We start from the raw sequence: 20,836 nt of genomic DNA on the forward strand, positions 1-20,836 counted from the left end.
ATGAGACCTCCGTCATGGAACCTTGACGTAGTCCTTAAATTCCTTATGTCAAGCCCTTTCGTACCGCTTCAGGCAGCGTCTCTTCGAAACCTGACAAGGAAGGCTCTTTTCCTAACTTCTCTTGCGACGGCTAAGAGAGTTAGTGAAATTCAAGCGTTTAGCAAGTTAATGGGATTCAAAGGAGACAATGCTGTCTGCTCGTTGAACCCAACTTTCTTGGCGAAGAATGAAAATCCTTCGAACCCCTGGCCGAAGACTTTCGAGATCAAGGGTATGTCCAGTCTGGTGGGCCAAGAACCAGAGAGAGTCCTGTGCCCGGTCCAGGCTCTCAAGTTCTACGTGCATAGAACGAAAGAGTTAAGAGGTCCCTCAGGTAATCTCTGGTGCTCTGTGAAGAGACCAGAGTTACCTTTATCGAAGAATGCTGTGTTGCTTTCTTTCTAAGGGACGTCATTAAGGAGGCTCATTCATCTTTCCAGAAGACTGATTTGAGCCTCTACGAGAAAGAAAGCACGAAGTTCGAGCCGTCGCTACCTCTCTTGCCTTCCAAAAGAACATGTCAATCAAGGACATCCTTGATTGCACCTTTTGGAGGAGTAACTCCGTCTTCGCCTCACATTACCTAAGGGATGTGAGAACGATTTATGACGATTGTAATGCACTGGGCCATACGTTTCTGCGGACACAGTCTTGGGGTCCGGAAGTAGCTCTTTCCTATCCCTTAGTTAGGATTAGGTTAGTTGTTGTTGTGTTTTTAGGTTGTGGTGAGTCTTATGTTGAAGATTTCTCCCATCCTTTAGTTAGTTTTAAGGGGTTTTTGTGAATAGTTGGTCAGGTGGTGGTCAGTTGCTTCGTTGCCCCTCATTTGTATGCCTCGATGGTCTTGTCACGTTGAGGTCTCGTACTCGTTGACGATCATCCAGAGCGCACCAGCACTACAGGTCTCCACCTGGCTGGCACTCTGATTTAAGCAAAAGCAGCCTTACGTGACAGTAATCACATAGTCTACTTTGCAAACAGGTGAGGAACCAAGATGTATATCATCTACTTAATTTAAGTTTCCTAAAAATCCTATTCTGTCTCTTTCCCACCATCCGAAGGTGGGATTCAGCTATATATATATCTGTCAGGTAAGTGGCATGAACAAAATGTTATTGTTATTATACAATTAAGTTTGTTCATACTTACCTGGCAGATATATATAATTAAAGTGCCCGCCCTCCTCCCCTCAGGAGACAGAGGCATTAATAAAATATGAATAGAAAATGGGAATGGTTCCTGATATCCGCCTCCCAGCGGCGGGAATGGGTACTACCACCTCGGCCGCCCACTGCGTGTGCCGCGAGTTTTGAAATTCTGTCGGACTTCAGAAAATACAGCTATATATATATCTGCCAGGTAAGTATGAACAAACTTAATTGTATAATAACAATAACATTTTTCTGTATTGAAAATTAAAGAACTTGTATATCCAGAAATTACTGGTTATACTTAAATATGATGTTTAATGTATGACACTTACCTGGCAGGTATATATATAGCTATATTCTCTGTTCCACCTGGCAGAAATTTTCAAAACTCGCAGCAAACGCTAGTAACCTATTAGTAGTTCAGGCAACTACCACCCCGTTACCGTGGCGCTAGCGCTAGGAACCGTTCCCAATTGGGCCAGATTTTCTCTGCCAGCCGAACCGTCAACATTGTTGGTGGTTCCCTGCTAGGATTTTCATTCTCGTTGCTGACTTTTCATGGATTTTTGGTATTGTACTTGGAAACGTTAGCTTGGCATTCGCTTTGGATTGTTCTTTAAATATGTCTGATACTGGGAGTATGTTTGGAGTTTGTGTAAAAGAGGGGTGTAAGGTAAGGTTGCCGAAGGCTTCGGTCGACCCTCATACTATTTGTAAGAAGTGTAGAGAGAATGTGTGTACTTGGGAGAATAGGTGTTTTGAATGTGAGAATTCATCAGAGAAGGAGTGGAAGATATTTATGAAATATGTTGAAAGGCTTGAGAAAGATCGTGTAAGGAGATCTGTTTCTCGTAGTGAGAAGTCGAATTCTTCTAGCAAAAGGAGTGAATGTGTTTCCTCTCCAGCTCCTTCTAATGTAGAGTTGGTAGTTCCCTCTCCCCAGGTATCTCCTGCGCCCGCTGCTGTATCGGAGGAGGCGAACGATACACAGATTGTTAAGGTGTTCGCTGCCCTTGCGTCCATGGGCAACCAGATACAGCGACTTACGGATAAAGTTAGTGCTTTTGATGTCAGTGAAAGTGTAGTGGAGGAGGCGTCTGATCGTCTCTCTCGTGCTCCTAGACCTAGACCTCTGTCAGGCTCCCAGACCCAAGGGAGAAGGCATGTTGACAGTCGAAGGGAGGCGAGAGAGGTTTTATCGCGGTCAGGCGTCCCTTCGAACAGTCCTGTTGCAAGTTCCCAGGCTGTTGCAGTTCGCCGCAGAAAAGGCGTAACTGGGAAGTGTGCGTCCTCGGATGGTTCGACATCTGAGCGGGAACGTCGGTATGCAGTTGTGTCTCGCCCCCTCAAGAGGACTTTCAGGACATCGACCGCTCTCGAGAGACATGCTCAAGATCGTGAGGCTTGGAGTAGTCCGAAGGTTTTGTCCTCCTCGGAAGACGGGGACGCAGTTCCGATCAAGAGGAAGAGGATCATTCGTTCTAAAGAGGGCTCAGTACGGCCTTCTCGTTCTTGGATTTCGATGAGAGACTCTCCTCCATCTTCTTGCTTGTCTTCCCCTCGTCTCTCTCCGTCGGGTAGAGTACAAGATCGCTCTCCTTTACGTCGCAGTCCTTCTCGTAATCCTCCTCCTTCGTCCTCTGCCATTCAGGAAGATAGTACGAAGGGTTTCTTAAGGGAAATGCAGTCTAAGCTGGCAGTTCTCGTTAAGTCTTGGGAGGCTCCTTTGCAGGGATCTTCGAGGCGGAAGGACGATTTCCTTCCCGTTAAATCTTCTAAGAAGACGGAAGACAAGGATGCGTTCGCCGAGGATGTAGGACGCACTGGCTCTACGAGGACGGGCGATCGCTTAGTTTTTCAGGACGCAGAACGCAGGAAGAAGAAGATGGTTTCGGAAGAAGTAGGACGCAAACGACAGGACTCGGAATCACTTGTGGACGCAAGACGCAGGCGGCAGGAAGCAGATGTGTCTACGATGGACGCAGGACATCGATAGGCGGCAGGACACCGATTCTTCATTAGCCGCAGGACGCAGGCGGCAGGACGTTATTCCGTCAGCGAAGCGTCAACACGATAGTGATCTGCAAGACATTTCTTCAGCAGAAGAGGATTTGGATTTTGTTGAGGAGAAGAATACGGAACCGTCTTCGGATTACAAGATTCTGACTTCACGTCTGCTTTCTATTTTTGAAGGTGAATTCGAACCAACGGCTCCTTTATCTCCCTTATCTCAGTTTTCCAAGACTAAGACTTCAAAGAAGTCCTCTTTCCTTAAGATGACTCTGTCGATTTCGGCGAAGAAGGCCCTTCAACGTGTGAATGACTGGATGAAGGATAAGAAAGAAGCGGGGAAATACTCTTTCGCTTTTCCACCAGCTAAGTTAGCATCGAAGTCAGGAGTATGGTACGTTACTGGAGAAAGTCTAGGCCTGGGAGTACCTGCCTCCTCCCAGGGGGACTTCTCCAGTATAGTGGACAGCTCACGCAGACAGGCGTTGCAGTCTGCTAAGGTCTGGTGGACTTCGTCCGAGTTTGACCATCTTTTTAAAGGGATTTTTAGGACTTTCGAAGTCTTCAATTTTCTAGATTGGTCTTTGGGAGCACTGGCGAACTCCCTAGAAGAAGAAGAATCTCAGGATATGGAAGTGGCTAGGAGCATTATGTCCTGCATGGACAAGGCTCTGAGAGATGGAATGAATGAACTGGCTTCTTTGTTCACAGCAGGAGTACTGAAGAAGAGGTCGCTGTTGTGTTCTTTCGCTTCAAAAGGGGTTTCAAACTCTCAGAAATCGGAGTTGCTGTTCTCTCCCCTTTCGAAACAACTGTTCCCGTCAGAGGTGATTAGGGATATAGCTCTCGCTCTTTCGCAGAAGGCCACTCAAGATCTTCTCTCGTCTTCAGTTAAGAAGTTTTTACCATCCAAGTTGGTTAAGAAAACTCCAAAGGAATCAAGGCCTTCGCAACAGCCCTTTCGAGGCAGAACGTTCGCTCGACCCGCCTTTAGAAGTAAGAAAGTACCCGCGAAAAGAGGAGCCAAGACCACCTCTAAACAATGAGATCTCAGTCCTCCAGACGACAGTGGGAGCCAGACTTCAAGGTTTTTGGGAAGTTTGGCAGAACATGAAGGCAGATCCCTGGGCTGTCAACGTAGCTCGGGAAGGGTACAAGATTCCTTTCTTAAAGAGACCTCCTCTCGCAACATCTCCGAGAGCCCTCGGGGCAAATTGCAACGATTTAGTGAAGAAAACGGCTCTGTGGGGGCAAGTAGCTTCCATGCTAGAGAAAGGAGCCATAGAACCTGTTCTGGATCACGAATCTCCGGGATTTTACAACTGGTTGTTCCTGGTTGCAAAGTCCTCGGGAGGTTGGAGGCCAGTTCTGGACGTAAGTCAACTGAATCTTTTCGTAGAAAAGACCAAGTTCACTATGGAGACGAACGATTCAGTGCTGGCAGCGGTACGTCCAGGGGACTGGATGGTGACCCTGGACTTACAAGACGCATACTTTCATATTCCGATTCATCCAGGAAGCAGGAAGTATTTAAGGTTTGTGATTCAGGACAGGGTCTTTCAGTTCAAGGCCATGTGCTTCGGCCTTTGCACAGCCCTCCAAGTGTTCACGAGGATGATGTCCAATGTGGCGAGATGGTTGCACTTAAGAGGGATCAGAGTGTCTTTTTACCTGGACGACTGGTTGATAAGATCCCAATCAAGAAGTCAATGTCTGGAGGACTTGAATCAAACGTTGAACTTAGCAAAAGACCTAGGTCTTGTGGTAAACATGGGAAAGTCTCAGTTGAATCCCCAACAACAGATAGTTTATTTGGGATTCAGATATCTCAGTGACTTTTCGGGCTTTTTCCGTCCCCCGAAAGGTCAAGCCCTATGCATTCGGAAGGTGCAGGACTTTCTAGAGAAAGACGATGCCGCAGCAAGAGAGGATGAGTCTACTGGGCACACACTCTTTGCTAGAGAGGTTCATTTCTTAGGAAGACTGCACATGAGACCTCTACAGTTTTTCCTGAAGGATCATGGCCAAGAAAATTGCAACCGGATTCCTCAGTTTCTAATTCCTGCCGAAGTGAAGAAGGAATTAAAAGTGGTGGCTAACTCCAGGCAGGTTAGCAAGAGGGATGTCGCTTCAGCAGAAGAGCCCAGACCTCATCTTGTATTCCGACGCGTTCGGAAGCAGGTTGGGGGAGCGACATTAGGCCCTCAAAGAGGTGTCGGGACTTGGAGCAAGGAAGAAAAACAAGTTGGCCACATAAACAGGAAGGAACTGATGGCAATTTTTCTTGGCCTTGAAGCACTTCAGAGAGTTGATTCGAGACAAGACAGTGCAGATCAACTCGGACAACACCACGGCTCTGGCATACATCCGCAAACAAGGAGGGACTCATTCTTTCCCCTCTACAAGCTGGCAAAGGAAGTTCTGCTTTGGGCGGAAGAGGAAAACGTCGTGCTGCTCACCAGGTTTTATACAGGGGGAGAAAAATGTTGAGTGCGGACCTGTTGAGCGAAGAGAACAACTTCTCCCGACGGAGTGGACTTTGCACCTGGAGGTTTGCCAGAGCCTGTGGAAGTTGTGGGGCCGTCCGGTAGTAGATCTTTTTGCAACAGCCAGAACAAAAAGATTACCAACATATTGCTCTCCGGTTCCAGATCAGGAAGCAGTGGCGGTCGACGCATTCCTGATGGATTGGACAAACTTAGATGTTTACGCTTTTCCTCCATTCAAAGTACTGGGGAAAGTTATGAAGAAGTTCAGGGAGAGCCAAGGAACGAGGATGACCTTAATAGCTCCGTTTTGGCCGGCCCAAAGTTGTTTCACAGAGGTACTGGAATGGACAATAGATACGCCAAGAATTCTTCCTCTAAGAGTAGATTTACTCAGACAACCCCACTTCGACAGGTTTCACAAGAATACCCTCGCTCTGGGTCTGACTGCGTTCAGAGTATTGAAAGTCTTGTCAGAGCGAGGGGATATTCTAGAGAGGTGGCCAGTGCAGTGGCTAGGGCCAGAAGAACCTCCACAATTACAGTATATCAGTCGAAGTGGGAGAATTTCCGGAAGTTGTGTAAGAACAGGAAAGTGTCTTCATCCAGTACCTCTTTGACCCAAATCGCAGACTTCCTCTTATACTTGAGGAAGGATTTAGGATTGTCAGTTTCTACAATCAAAGGCTATAAAAGTATGCTAACCTCAGTGTTTAGACACAGAGATCTAGATATCTCTAATAACTTAGACCTTAGAGATCTGATTAGGTCATTTGGTACCAAGAAACAACCCCAATGCAGGTCACCTGCTTGGAACCTCGATGTTGTCTTGAGGTATTTAACCTCTAGCAAATCCGAGCCTTTAGAGAAATCCTCTCTGAGAGATGTTGCTAAGAAAACTATCTTTTTAGTCGCTTTGGCAACGGCTAAAAGAGCTAGTGAGCTTCAGGCCATATCGAAGAAGGTGGGATGGAGACATGGCAACGCAGTGTGTTCATTCCAGGAAGGTTTCTTGGCCAAGAATGAGAATCCGGCTAATCCTTGGCCAAGATCCTTTGAAGTTTTGGGTCTTTCTGAGTTAGTGGGTCATGAGCAAGAAAGAGTTCTCTGCCCAGTGAGAGCATTGCGATTTTATATTGATAGAACAAGAGAGATCAGAGGGAATTCTGATGCTCTTTGGTGTTCAGTTAAAGACCCCAGTAGACCCATGACGAAGAACGCTCTAGCCTTCTTCATGAGAGAGTTGATTAGAGAAGCTCACATGTTGTGTCAAGAGCAGAGCTTTGGTATTTTGAAAGTGAAGGCTCATGAAGTCAGGGCAGTTGCAACTTCATTGGCTTTTAAAAAGAATTTAGCCCTCAAGGAAATTATTGAATCCACATATTGGAGAACTAATTCAATATTTGCGTCTCATTATCTTAGGGATATTCAGACAACCTTTGATAATTGTCAGACGCTAGGTCCATACGTGTCCTCCGGTACAGTATTGGGCAAAGGAGTTACTACCCCATAACCTTCTTTTAAGCTAGTTGATTTTATTAGGTGATGATGTTTGTGTTTTTTGGTCGTCTGAGAAAAGTGTTGTGTACTTTTATCAGTCTTGTTAGTATTATCTTGGTGTGGTGTGTGTGTAGTTCAGGTAAATGATCTATTACTAGCTTGAATGCCGTGGCATAAGAGGGCTGTACGGTTCTGTCAACACATTGGTCATGTCCAGTTGTCAGTTCCAGTCTTAGCTTCTTCAACATACAGGACACTTCCTTGTTGAGAGCTCCTAAGGTTTAAGCAGGCTTAGAGGCAGGACCTATGAAGTCAGCTACCTTAGCAGGTAAGGAACCTAGAGTAAATTGATAATTTTAATTATTTATACTCTAATAATGTTGCTGTCTTTGACCCACCTCCAAATGTGTCAATCAGTTATATATGTACCTGCCAGGTAAGTGTCATACATTAAAATGAAGTTTTTATGTTAAAACAAAGTTTAATGTATACTTACCTGGCAGGTATATATAATTTAATGCCCACCCTCCTCCCCTCAGGAGACAGGGTTCAGAAAAAATCTGGCCCAATTGGGAACGGTTCCTAGCGCTAGCGCCACGGTAACGGGGTGGTGGTTGCCTGAACTACTAATAGGTTACTAGCGTTTACCGCGAGTTTTGAAAATTTCTGCCAGGTGGAACAGAGAATATAGCTATATATATATCTGCCAGGTAAGTATACATTAAACTTTGTTTTAACATAAAAACTTCATGTTACTTTTGAAGGAGGAAGACTAAAGCTTTATTAAGAACTGTGTTTTCATACAATCAACTTACCTGTCAGATATATACTTAGCTAAGACTCCGTCGTCCCCGACAGAAATTCAAATTTCGCGCCACTCGCTACAGGTAGGTCAGGTGATCTACCGGCCTGCCCTGGGTGGCAGGACTAGGAACCATTCCCGTTTTCTATCATATTTTCTCTCTTCCACCTGTCTCCTGCGGGGAGGCTGGGTGGGCGAGTGGCACGAAATTTGAATTTCTGTCGGGGACGACGGAGTCTTAGCTAAGTATATATCTGCCTGGTAAGTATGTATGAAACTTTATTGTATCATAACAATATCATTTTTATAAGTTCAATACCACAGTATTTTATAGTATAAATAATAAGTTTTGCCCTTCTTTGATACATATGAAATCCGTATCCTTGCAGAAAAATTGCGATGGTTGTGGTTTGACTTTCTGTAGTTCGTGTATCAGGCGTGGAATGGAAGGAAGGAGACACTGCAACAAGTGCCATGTATTGTCACAGTGGCCTCTTGATAGAACACAAGTGGAAGCCCTTCGTGTTAAAGATCTGCGTCATTTTCTTCACTCAAGGCATATCAATACTGTTGCATGTACAGGTCTGTCAGTACTTTTATTTATGTTACACTTTTTACTCTTAATATATTTTAAGTTTATATGTAAATTATGCTCATTCAGCTCTACTCAAGAGGGTACTTGTAAATGTCAAAGGATTGTGTACAATTTATGTGGTCCCCCGTATTTGTGGGGGATGCATACCAACCCCCCCCGTAAATACTAATTAGAACCCGCGAATAGTTGGAACCCCTATAAAAAGGCTTAAAACCTCCTATTTTGTTAGTTAAAACTCAAGAAAAACCCACTTAAAGTTTTTATACGTACCTGGTTTTTTAAATAGTTTTATCACAAAAAGTGCATTTTATGATGAAATTGATAAAAAAAAAAACAGGAATTTGTGGATATTTATCATAGAAAAATACCGCGAATTTTCTGCGAATAATGCGGGAAAATGTTCCTGAGAGAAATCCGCGAATGTGTGAGTCCGCAAATCCAGAGACCGCGAATACAGGGGATCCACTGTACACAGTTTCTTATCAGGAAAATATAGTGGAATTCTGGTAGCTCTGTCTCACTTCCCATGGCTCTTGTTTAATTTCATTTTTTATTGAGATTACAGTTTTAATGAAAAGACAATTCCTCAACATAATAACTAGAAGCATTTGGTACTAAGCATGAATGCAGTCAACCCCCCGTATTTGCAGTCACAAGATTCGTAGACTTGCGTATTCACGGATTTTTATGTCGAGCCTATCTATAAATTATTTGCAGAAAATTCAGCAATTCGTGGACTGTTCGTCAAGAAATATTCACTAATTAGTGTATTTTGATGTAATTTACATGACTAAATAAATTTTTTATGGTGAAGAATTTACTTATTTTCAAATGTCTGTCTCTCCCTCTCTCTCTCCCTCTCATTATCCCTTCCTATCTTACTTATTACAGTATTTATGCATTTCTTTTTTTATGGTGAAGAATTTACTTATTTTCAAATGTCTGTCTCTCTCTCTCTCTCCCTCTCATTATCCCTTCCTATCTTACTTATTACAGTATTTATGCATTTCTATAGTAAGGTATATCAAAACATGAAAGAATAGAATTAACCCGCGTTTTGTCTTGTACCGACCAAAGGTGGGCCTGTCAGACATAGCACATTACTTTACAGAAATTAACTAGGTTCAGAATTGTTGCCAACCCCTGATCAACTCATTTGTACTTCGCCCTTGATTTATTTGTCTTTTTCTGCCAAAGGGTAGAATGGGAAATGGATAGACAGTCAAATAATTACTTAGTTCATCTCTCTCTCTCTCTCTCTCTCTCTCTCTCTCTCTCTCTCTCTCTCTCTGTGGAAAGGTATTTATACATATAGCATGGTGGAGAAGTGTTGACCTTGGAGGTTTCTCTCAATCTTTTGATATCGCTGAAGTGGTTGTGGCTTCTCTTCAGTGAGTTATGACCAAAGTAGCTGGGGTAGGCATGGTTGTGATTCATCTCTGGAACAGTCGGACGTGAGGAGAATACACGTTCACCTTAAGGATCTGGGAGCAGAGACCATAGTTGACGTTAACTGTCAGGATCGAGGAGCGGAGACCACTGCCAGCATTCATGTTCCCTGGGCGTGGATGTGACATGACCAGGCTGTTGGAGGATTCGTGTCTGTTTTGCGATAAAGGTTCTTCGATGTCCAGAGTGAGTCCTCAGGATCTTCTGTTCCCTACACTTTGTGTGGTCAAATCCCACACTAGGTGGAGGATTTGGATAACCAGGTTTTCTTTCCTCTTATGCAGAGGTTATAGATTTGATTCGTCTGTTCAATAATCTTCCGGTAATCTTTCTAAAAGGACTAAAACTCTTTCCATGATCACTCCTACAGGTATCAAATCCCTTTTAGGGCCTAAAAAGATTGTTAAAACTACATTTGAGTTGCCATACTCCAGTCTTGGGGATTCATTGATCTCAGGCCAGGATAACTCGTCTTAGTCGAACAGATATTTTATGTTTCTCCTAGCCCCACTACTTCAACATAGATATTATACAAAACTATTGTTGTGCTACTGAGTAGACATATCAATTCGGATGTTGTGGGCTTAAGACCAGGCCTAACTTTGGATCAGGTTAGAACAGTGTCCCTCCATAATGTGTCAAGAAGCGGCTGCTGTAGAGTTGACCGCATCTTCAATCTTCCAGACAGCATCTTGGTTAGATTTATGAATGACAGGTGTGGCCAAAATTACCTTGTCTGCATCTGCAAGGGGTTCATAGGATGAGGTGGCTTTTATCAGAATGCTCCAGTCTGGCTCTAAGGCAAATATTCTGTTGATGAGAAGGGATGCAGCCTTAGCCAAGATAACCCGATCAGTGGGTGTGTACTCCTTATTGTAAGTTAAGAATGGTTATATTTTGAAATCTCGGTTGCTGCTCCCTAAAGATACGCTGGAAGTGGCCATTGACAGACATCAGTCTGATGCAAACGATAGGCTAGTACAGCAGGCAGTAAGTAAATCTTCTGCTACTCAACCTAATATTGGGAGACAGACCCAACATCCTACACTGAAGAAGATTGTGAGACATGCTACTGCACTGAAACTGCTTCAGTTGGCCTCTTCAACGAAGACTTGCTCAGCAACTGCCCTTTCAAAGTTGGGCTACAAGAGAGAGGGGAATTAGGGGCAGAGGCAGAGGTATGAGACGATAGAGTGGGTGCCTCGCCCCACTCATTGCCACCAGTGGGGGGAAAGCCTGGCAAGCCATTGGGCCATGTCGTAGTTATGGGCTGGAACCATGGGTAGTAGATGTCCTTCAGGTAGATTATCTACTCCCATTAGACTTCACTCTGCCACTTTCAGATTGCCTTCTCCTGCACCTCTCTTACTGTCCAGGAAATCAAAAACACCTAGTATTGCAAGAGGAAGTGAAGATGTTGGAGGAGAGAGCAATAGAGCAAATAGAACATCCTTTCCCAGGATTCTACAGCCAAATCCTCCTGGTCCCAAAGGCCAATGGCATTTGGAGGGCAGTCATAGATATCTCAATGTTGAACATGTTCGTCAGGAAGACGAAGATCTCAATGTTGAACATGTTCGTCAGGAAGACGAAGTTCAAAATGGAGTCTCCACAAACAGTTAGCAGTAGTCAGGGCCAATGACTATGCTGACTGTAGACTTGAAGGATGCATACTTCCAGATCCCAATCCATCCTTCTTCCTGGAAGTTTGTTTCAGTCTTGCGGAAAAGTATTTCAATTCAAGGTAATTTGCTTCGGCTTGACAACATCTTCACAGGTGTTCACAAGAGTGTTCGCTTTGACTTCTAAGATCCCTCAACGACTGACTGGTCTCAGCGAGTTCAAGGGAAAAGCTGATTCTAGACAGGGATTGACTACAGTTTTGCCACAGCTTGGGCATTTTGGTAAGGCATTGTGGTAAATCTGGAAAAGTTGAATCTATTCCTAAGTCAGAAGATTCTACACCTGGGAGTGGTGATAGATTCAGCTACGTCAAGAGTTTTTCCATCCGAGCAGAGGATTGGGAGGTTTAAGGTAGTAGCTCTTGTCTTTCTGTCCAAGCAAACACCACCAGCAAATCACTGGGAGGCTGATCTAGACCTGATGACTGCTTGGGAGAAACTGGTTCCTCACTGTTGTCTACACTTACGAGCTCTACAATGGAGACCAAAGGAGTTATAGTCTCCAGCAAGAGACTTGCCTCACATACAAGTTCCTTTGTCATCAGAGGTGAAAAGTGACCTACTGTAGTGGTAAGATTAGAACAGTCTGACAGTGGGGATGTCTCTCTATTCACCCCCTCCGGAACCTCTTCTGTTCTGAGATGCTTCTTCCAAAGGACCTTCTGACCTCCAGACCTCCAGGGAGTAGAGTTCCTAGTACTTCAGCAGGTTCAAGAGAGGGTGAAAGGGCACTCTTGTCATGATGTCGGACAACACAACAGTAGTAGCTTATGAACAAGCAGAGGGGGCTGGTGTCTTGCCAACTTCACCCAATTATGGCCCAGTTACATCAGTGGGCCTTAGACAGCTCAGTGGATCTTATGGCCAGGTAATTTCCAGGCAAAATTGATGTAGTGGCCAACAAACTAAGCTGACGGAGACAGATTCTGGGAACAGAGTGGTCGTTGAATCAGGAGATTGCAGACAGGCTGTTTTGTTTGTTAGGAAGGTCAGTGATAGACCTCTTCGCTACAAGATTCACCAGGAAGCTAGAGATCTGTTTTTCAGTAGTCCCAGACATGTTCGCAGTGGAGGGGGACACCCTTCAACATCCACGGGACAACCTGGATGTGTATGCTTTCCCTTCATTTTGCCTGATTTGTCATGTCCTGAACAGAGTGATGATGTCCCAGAATCTGAAGAGGACTCTGATAGCTGCCCTATAGCCCCTAGCAGAATTGTTTCCAGATCTGCTGTCCCTGCTGTTTTCAGGGGTTCTGAGAGAAATACCTCCCTAGTGGAATATGCTTTGTCAACCTCTTAGAGAGGTATCATCAGTCAGTGGAGTCCCCATCTCTTCACGGATGAAGACTATCGAGTATCTCCTGTGAACATCATCTCAGATGGCAGGTTATCTCAGAAAGTCCTCCACGTCTATGTACCAACGGGCTTCTCAACGGGCTTCAGTCCCTCTCCAGAAGTCATTTCTTCTGGAAGCTGGACTGGTGGGTAGGCCCCTGGCCAGTCTAGGATATCTTGTACCTCCCTCCAAGTATGAGTGTATCCTATTGTTAAGACCGAAGGTTTTTTCGTGTATGAAGAAATGACAGATTTTCTAAGACAATTTCTATTTTTCATAGCAACAAACCTGAGGTCTTAACATTATACTGCCCACCTGTAGCTGCCCCTGTGTGTGTTAAGACATCCTGAGTGGGAAAGACTTGATGTGTTGTAGGTGAATGTTTCATAGTGCAGCTGTGAGGTTATCCTCCTGTTGCACCTTTCAAACCTTTTAATTGTCAATATCTGTTTCAGTTCTGAATGACCTTCTAGGTCCCAACACTTGGCGTGGCCTAAATACTATATTCAATTTCGTTCTTCTAACCATATGCAGTACTAGATAAGCACATGTATAACCACTGGAATGATGCTAATTACCTTTATTTGGCATTTTGTTGATTAATGTAGAGTAAAAATCTAACTATATTTAAAATTTAATATTGATTGTGTTATTTAATATGAAAAGATATAGTCTTCATAACTATTTTCCCTGTACTTTCAGAGAAGCGTGATCTGATTGATTTGGTAACCCATCACATCTGTCGCCAACGTGGAGTGTCTGGTAGTTCAACACAAAGTACTGCCCCCATCAATGAAAATCACAATTTTCCAAGAAATGGGCGGCCTGAAAACAAACCTGCTACTTCTCCAGTCACAAGGGATGATGGCATTCGAGTGCGACCATGTAGTTCCCCAGACAATGACATCTGTAGCATGGGTAGCATAAGAGTAAGGCCAATGGATAGCATTAGGGTTAGACCTGGCAGGCCTGTGTCTCCTGATTCTAATGATTATGATCCTGAAAGTGATCTAGGTATTAGAGTCTTTGCTTCAGATTTCCCTAACAGACCTCAACAGAGAGCTAGTAGTGTTTCTCCAGCGAGTGTTGATGGGTGTTCAGAAAGTGTAGAGGAGGCATGTTCTCGTTGTCCCAGCGAAGATTGTACAACGTCGTGCTGTAGTTTAGATTCTTGTCATAATGGCGCATCTAGTCAACCTTGCCCTCATCAAGCTGAGCATTCAGATCACTGTAGTTTAGAGGATGTCAGCGTGTCCAGTGAGGGTCAAGTCCCAAGTTCCACAACAAGTTCAGACTTGCCCCTTAGGAGACCAAACTCACTTGCTCAAGATGATCACCCTCAGTCCATCCATAACTCTGGGCATGAAGGATCCAGTCAGTCCTGTCCACAAACAGTTGAGTCCCCATTGGAAGTGCCTGAGACTGCTGCAACAGATGTCGATGAGCCCATGGATGTCGACCATCCGGCCAGTACTTTAGATGAAGAGCTTCAGGTCCCATTAGCTACATCACCCTCGTCAGCTTCATCATCAGCAACTTTTCCCTCTGAATCATCATCTCCAGAGCCAACAAAACAAGTAAGTTTTGAAAATTGTACTTTGAGTTATTATTGAACTTCAAAGTCTTGTTTCATTATGAAAGGGAAAATTGGTATAATCTGCATGAATAGTGTTTATACAGATTAGGATTGCAGAGATAGTACTAGTGCGATAGTTCACAATTAATTAGTATTAATTACCTGTGTCTGATAGACAAAATAGAACTTGTAAAAGAACTATTATTATAAAACTATAATGACTAATACAGTGTTGTTCACCACCCAAAATCATAACCAAGCACAGTTGTAACACTCCTTAGTTTGTGAGTGTAAAGTACCAGTCTCTGATAGATGAAATAAAACTTGTAATAGACATGTTATTATAAAGGGTCATTGTTCATTTTTTATTTATTTAAAGATGAAATTTTCATTATTAAAATGAAGTTTTATTGTATACTTACCGAACAATTATAGAGCCGTGATTTCCACGAGCGGCAGGATACTAAATTCAAATTTAGCGCGTCGGCGTCGCCAACACTGGTGGTGATGACGTCATCTCCCTCCACTCGCGGGAGAACCAGGTACAACTGCCCAGGTGAATCCAATTCTTTCTGCCCGTCCGTCCACCTAAGGGGAGGAGGGTGGGTATAATCATAATTGTTCGGTAAGTATACAATAAAACTTCATTTTAATAATGAAAATTTCATTTTTATTGTAGTGTCTTACCGAACAATTATAGAGCTGATTACACATTTTATGGGAAGGTGGATTCAGTGGACCACTAGTATTTTTAAATGGTTACATTTATTGCAATACCAGTAAAACACTCAAGGTGTCTGTTGTACCTTACCTTGTAAGAGAGCTACAGCAGACTGTTACTGCCTCTGGTCGGTGCTCTTCTTACTATTGTAGAGGAATTGGAATTTGACCAAAGTTAGACCTCTACAGGAGTGGAATCCTTCCGTAGTCAAGCGAGTCAAGGCTGACTGACGGAGGATAGTAACAACAAAAGATTGCCTTGCCCTGGGCTAAGACCAGAAATTCAATCATACAAAACATTTGTCACACACCAGATTTAAAAACATATATACCCAACCATTGGTAAAATCTGACCTAACAGACTGGTGAGTATCCCAGGTACTCAGTACCCCCAGCTTCCCTTGAACTCGACAACCTATTCAAGGTGAAAAGTTAGCATAGAGGTGACGACCCCTGTGCCGTCTCCCAACACCATGCCAGAAACCGCCACCGGACCTAACGTTTTACAATTCTCGAAAACCGTTTCTATCTCTTTGAGATAATGACTCGCAAAAACCGAATTCGATCTCCAGAACGTGCTCTGAAGAATCGAAGCTAAAGATAAATTCTTTCTGAATGCTAAAGAAGTTGCCACGCTCTAAACCTCGTGAGCTTTAACTCTCAGAACGGAAAGATTGTCGTTCTCGGACTGCGAGTGAGCTTCCCTGATAAGCTCTCTAATAAAGAACGATATAGCATTCTTAGAAAGAGGACGAGAGGGATTTTGAACCGAGGTCCAGAGCTTAGAAGATTGTCCTCTAATACCCTTAGTGGCAAACAGATACTGCTTAATAGTCCTGACTGGACATAAGAGCCTTTCTTCCTCCTCATGTCCAACCAAATCAGATAAGTTCCTTACCACAAAACTCCTCGGCCAAGGATTAGAAGGATTCTCATTTTGGCTAGAAAGGTCAAAGATAACGAAAATACAGCATTGCCTTGAGAGAAACCGACTCTTTTGTCTATAGCGTGCAATTCGCTGGACACGCTTAGCAGAAGCTAGTGCAATAAGAAAGAGTGCCTTCTTAGTCAAGTTCCTGAGTGAAGCCGACTTCAAAGGCTCAAACGGTGACCCCATGAGGAACTTAAGCACCACATCTAAGTTTCCAAGCCACTGTATCTTGCGGAGCTTAGTGGTTTCGAAAGACCTAATGAGGTCCGACAGATCTGAATTGGAGGAAATATCCAAACCTCGATGTCGAAAAACCGAAGAGAGCATGGCTCTATATCCTCTGATCGTCGAAGGAGCCAGTTTCTTAGAGTTCCTAAGAAATAGAAGAAAAATCTGCTATTTCTGTTAAGAGGTCGCAGAAGTAGAGACTTTAGCACTTCTACACCACTCTCTGAAGATTCTCCACTTCCCTTGATAGAGTTTGTTAGAAGACTCTCTCCTACAACGAGCGATAGCTTCTGCAGCTCTTCTTGAAAATCCTTTCGTTCTGACAAGATTCCGGACAGTCTGAACCCTGTCAGAGCTAGAGCGGACAAGTTTTGGTGGAACCTCTTGAAGTGAGGTTGTTGAGAAGCCACTTCTCTGGAGGAAGAAGTCTGGGGAAGTCTACTAACAACTGGAGAAGGTCCTTGGGAACCACTCCTTCCTGGGCCAAAAGGGAGCGATTAACGTTAGCGTTACATTGCTGTGCGACATGAACTTGTTCAGCACCTCTCTTATTAGAACCGAACGGAGGGAATGCATAAGCTTCCAGACCCGACCAATCCAACAGCATTTGCGTCCACCGACCAAGCTAGAGGATCTGGGACTGGAGAACAAAAGAGAGGAAGACGGTTGTTCCTTGATGTCGCGAACAGGTCTATTGACGGTCGTCCCCAAAGGCGCCAAAGTTTCTGACAAATCTTGTTGTCCAAAGTCCACTCCAGAGGTAACACTTGCTGTTGACGACTTAACTCGTCCGCCAGGACGTTCATCTTTCCGAACAAATCTAGGGACTAGCTGAACCTTCGCTTCGTTTGACCACAGGAGGAGATCCTTGGCTACTTCGTACAGAGAGAAAGACTGAGTCCCCCCCTGTTTCCGCACGTACGAGAGAGCCGTGGAGTTGTCGGAATGCACTGCCACTACTCGACCTTCTACTAAGCTCCGAAACTGTCTGAGCCCCAAGAAAATTGCTAACAGTTCCTTTACATTTATGTGGAACTTCTTCTCCTTCTCCGACCAAGCTCCTGAAGTCCGTTGATTTCCCAGTAGGGCTCCCCAACCTGTGTCCGATGCGTCGGAAAGGAAAGAAACTGTAGGTTCGGGAGGATGGTCGTAAATCTAACCCTTCTTCCAACCTTGCTCGAGAGAGCCACCACCTTAGGTCCTCTTTTATTTGATCTGTGACAGGAAAAGGTAATCGAGTCTGGTTGTGTCTTCCTGCACCAAGAGGCTCTCAGGAAAAACTGCAGAGGTCTCATGTGCAGTCTTCCCAACGTCACAAATTTCTCCACTGACGTCAATTTGCCCAGGAGCCTCATCCACTGATTGGCAGAACTTACCTTTTGTCCAAGAACTCCTGAACTGTCTCCAGACAGCCTTGAACCCTCTTCGGGGACAGAAAAGCCTGAAAAAACTTGAGCATTCAGAATCATCCCCAAATAAAGGATGCTCTGAGATGGAACCAACTGGGACTTCGTTGTTGACCAGAATTCCTAACTTTCTGGCAAGATCCAGAGTTGTTCCAATGTCCTTCATGCACCGACTCTCTGATTCCGACCGGAGAAGCCAATCGTCCAGATAGAGGGAGATTCTTACTCCTAATATGTGTAGCCAGCTTCCTATCGGGGATAGAACCCTGGTGAAAACTTGAGGAGCGGTCGCTAGTCCGAAGCAAAGCGCCGAAACTGAAACACCTTGCCTTCGAACATGAACCTCAGGTACTTCCGAGATTCGCGATGTATCGGAATGTGAAAATAAGCGTCTTGCATGTCCAGAGAGACCATCCAATCCCCCTGTCTGATGGACTCCAGAACCGACCGAGTGGTCTCCATTATGAAATTTTGTTTTCTGGACATGCAAGTTCAGGGCGCTCACATCCAAAACTGGCCTCCAGCCCCTGATGACTTGGGAACTACAAAAAGGCGATTGTAAAAGCCTGGAGGAAAAATCCCTTCTATCTGTTCTATCGCTTCTTTGAGAACAAGCGCTTCCACTTCTGCGGCTAGCGCCAGAAATTTGTCTGAGCCCGGAGAGTATGCCTGGAATGGAATTGCACGGAGGTGAGAGCGAGGGAGGTGTGAAACGAGAGGAATACGATAGCCGAACTTGAGTACTTGCACTACCCAGGCTTCTGCTCCTCTGTTTTCCCATTCCTCCCAAAACAGAGCCAGCCTGGCTCCCACTGGTGCATGAAGAACCGAGCTTTCATTTGGAAGGTTTGTTAACCTTGGCCGAGGCCTTAGACTGAGGTCGCAAATTCGATTTCGGCCGAAAGAAGCGCTTGGGTTTTCTCCTCGAAAAGGCGCTTGGGGCCAGAGGAGAAACCGAAGGAACAGTCTCCACAGGAGCTTTAGGTCTCTTAGTAGACTGTGCCAGTAAATCGGAAGTAGATTCTATCTAGCGCAGACGAAATTGACAACACTACATCGTCTGGAAAGAGTTATCTTTCACAAAAAGGAGCAAAACAAGAGAGCAGACTTCTGTTGGGACGTAACCCTTTTAGAAGCAAAGGAGCACCAAAGTTGCCTTTTCTTAAGGGTACCAAAGGCGATGAGCGAAGCTAACTCATCACATCCATCCCTAATGGATTTGTCCGCACAGGACAGAACACCAATCCAATCCTCCGCTAACTCCTGAGAAAGAGAAGGACAGTCTTCGATCTTGGCCGCTAAAGCGCCAATAGTCCAATCAAGGAAGCTAAAGACTTCCAAAAGTTTAAATTGATTCTTACAACGTGGTCCAACTCAGGCGCTGTAAAGAAAAACTTTCGCTGCGGCGAAAGCAGATCTTCTAGAGGAGTCGATTAAACTGGAGAAGTCTCCCTGGGAGGAGGCAGAAACTCCCAGAGAAGGAGCTTCCCCAGTTACATAAAACCTATACCTCTTACGAAGCAACTTAGAGGAGGGTAAGCAAAAAGAGCCTTCCCTAAGTCTCTTTTCATAGACATCCATTTCTCCGTCTCTTTCAACGAATGTCTAACCGCTTTAGATAGAACAAGTTTTGGGAGGAGAGGGTCTGAAGTTTTCCTCCTCATCAAAAAAGTCGAAGTTGGGGAGCGCGGAGCCGCTTTTCTCAAAATAATCTGGATAAGATACCAGAAGAAATCTAAGGAGACGTGAATAACACGAGAGGTGATGTGAATCCTCCTCCTCTACTTCTTCTTCATTCTCCGATACCGCCGAAGAAGTAGACGGAACTACAACCGGATCTGAAGGTTTCGAACCACCCTTGGACTCATTCATCCAGTTGGTTAACATCTCTAACTGCTTGCGCAAAGGCGCCAGAGACGAATCAAAAACAGTTAACGTAGGCTTGAAGAGCCTAAATGTTCAGCAGGAGGCGGAAAAACTACTTGCGCCTCGCTCGGAGCCGCCGAAATTCGAGGCGAAACAGGCGCATCAGGCGTAACAGACGAAAAGCGCCTAAAGAAACACCCTTAGAACTGCTAGCTACAGCGCTAAAACCACAATCTCTACTAGTAGATGGAGCCGAAAAAGGCACAGATTGAGGCGACGAACAAGCCGCTAACGGCCGAGGCGCAACCCTACTCTCAGGCTCCTTATACCGCTTGACTGGAGGAGGCGAAGAATCGGCGCCTGAACGCCTCTTTAAGGGACGCGAAACGGGCGAATCTCGCCAAGAGCGCCGCGCGACCGGAGACGAATCGCTTGAATCATTCGAAAGGCGTCTGACCGCAACACCTTTCCAACGCTTAAACGAGCCCTGTTTGAGGCGCAACAGGCTCAACAAGAGAGGCGCCTGTCTGTGGCAAATCCCGATCGACTCCCTTGGACTTCCGGTATGTCTTCTCCCCGGTGCGGGGGAGCTGGACAGTGACCTTTGTCTAGGAGACGTGTCAGGACAGACAGACGCACCTCAACTACACTCTTTACCTGAAGCCGCTTTCTCCAAAAACGTCTTAACTGAATTACCAAGTTGCAAAACCGTATTCGCTAATACCGAAAATTTCTGATCTAACCTCGATTCCAGACTGGCAATGGTGTCGGAAGAAACTACACGGGAAGCCGGAGAAGCGGGAATAGTAGGAGGAATAGGAGGTGTAGTTAAAGGAGACATAACAATTTGAGGAGAAACAGAAGGAAACAGAAGCATCGCAAGACGAAGCGGAGCTAAGTCTACTTTCCTAAGCGCTGCTTTTCTAATTCTGTCTTTAGCTAATTTCTCCGAGTATGAACTAAAAAACTTCCATTGAGAATCAGTCCAATCACTACACTCGTTACATGTTCGATCTGCTGAACAAACCTGTCCCCTACACTTAACACATTAGTGTG

General features: G+C 44.8%; 1 protein-coding gene across 1 annotated transcript in view; it reads left to right on the forward strand.

The window, feature by feature from the left end:
• Nucleotides 1-20,836, forward strand: part of LOC135216006 (E3 ubiquitin-protein ligase RNF34-like) — a gene marked incomplete in the record, with an annotated part of 72,673 nt that overhangs the window by 21,185 nt on the left and 30,652 nt on the right. The window contains 2 exon segments of the mRNA XM_064250930.1: nt 8,378-8,570; nt 13,756-14,630. Coding sequence (XP_064107000.1) covers nt 8,378-8,570; nt 13,756-14,630 — 1,068 coding nt within the window.

The sequence above is a fragment of the Macrobrachium nipponense genome, chromosome 19 (genome assembly GCF_015104395.2).
Source record: "Macrobrachium nipponense isolate FS-2020 chromosome 19, ASM1510439v2, whole genome shotgun sequence".
Classification (NCBI taxonomy): domain Eukaryota; kingdom Metazoa; phylum Arthropoda; class Malacostraca; order Decapoda; family Palaemonidae; genus Macrobrachium; species Macrobrachium nipponense.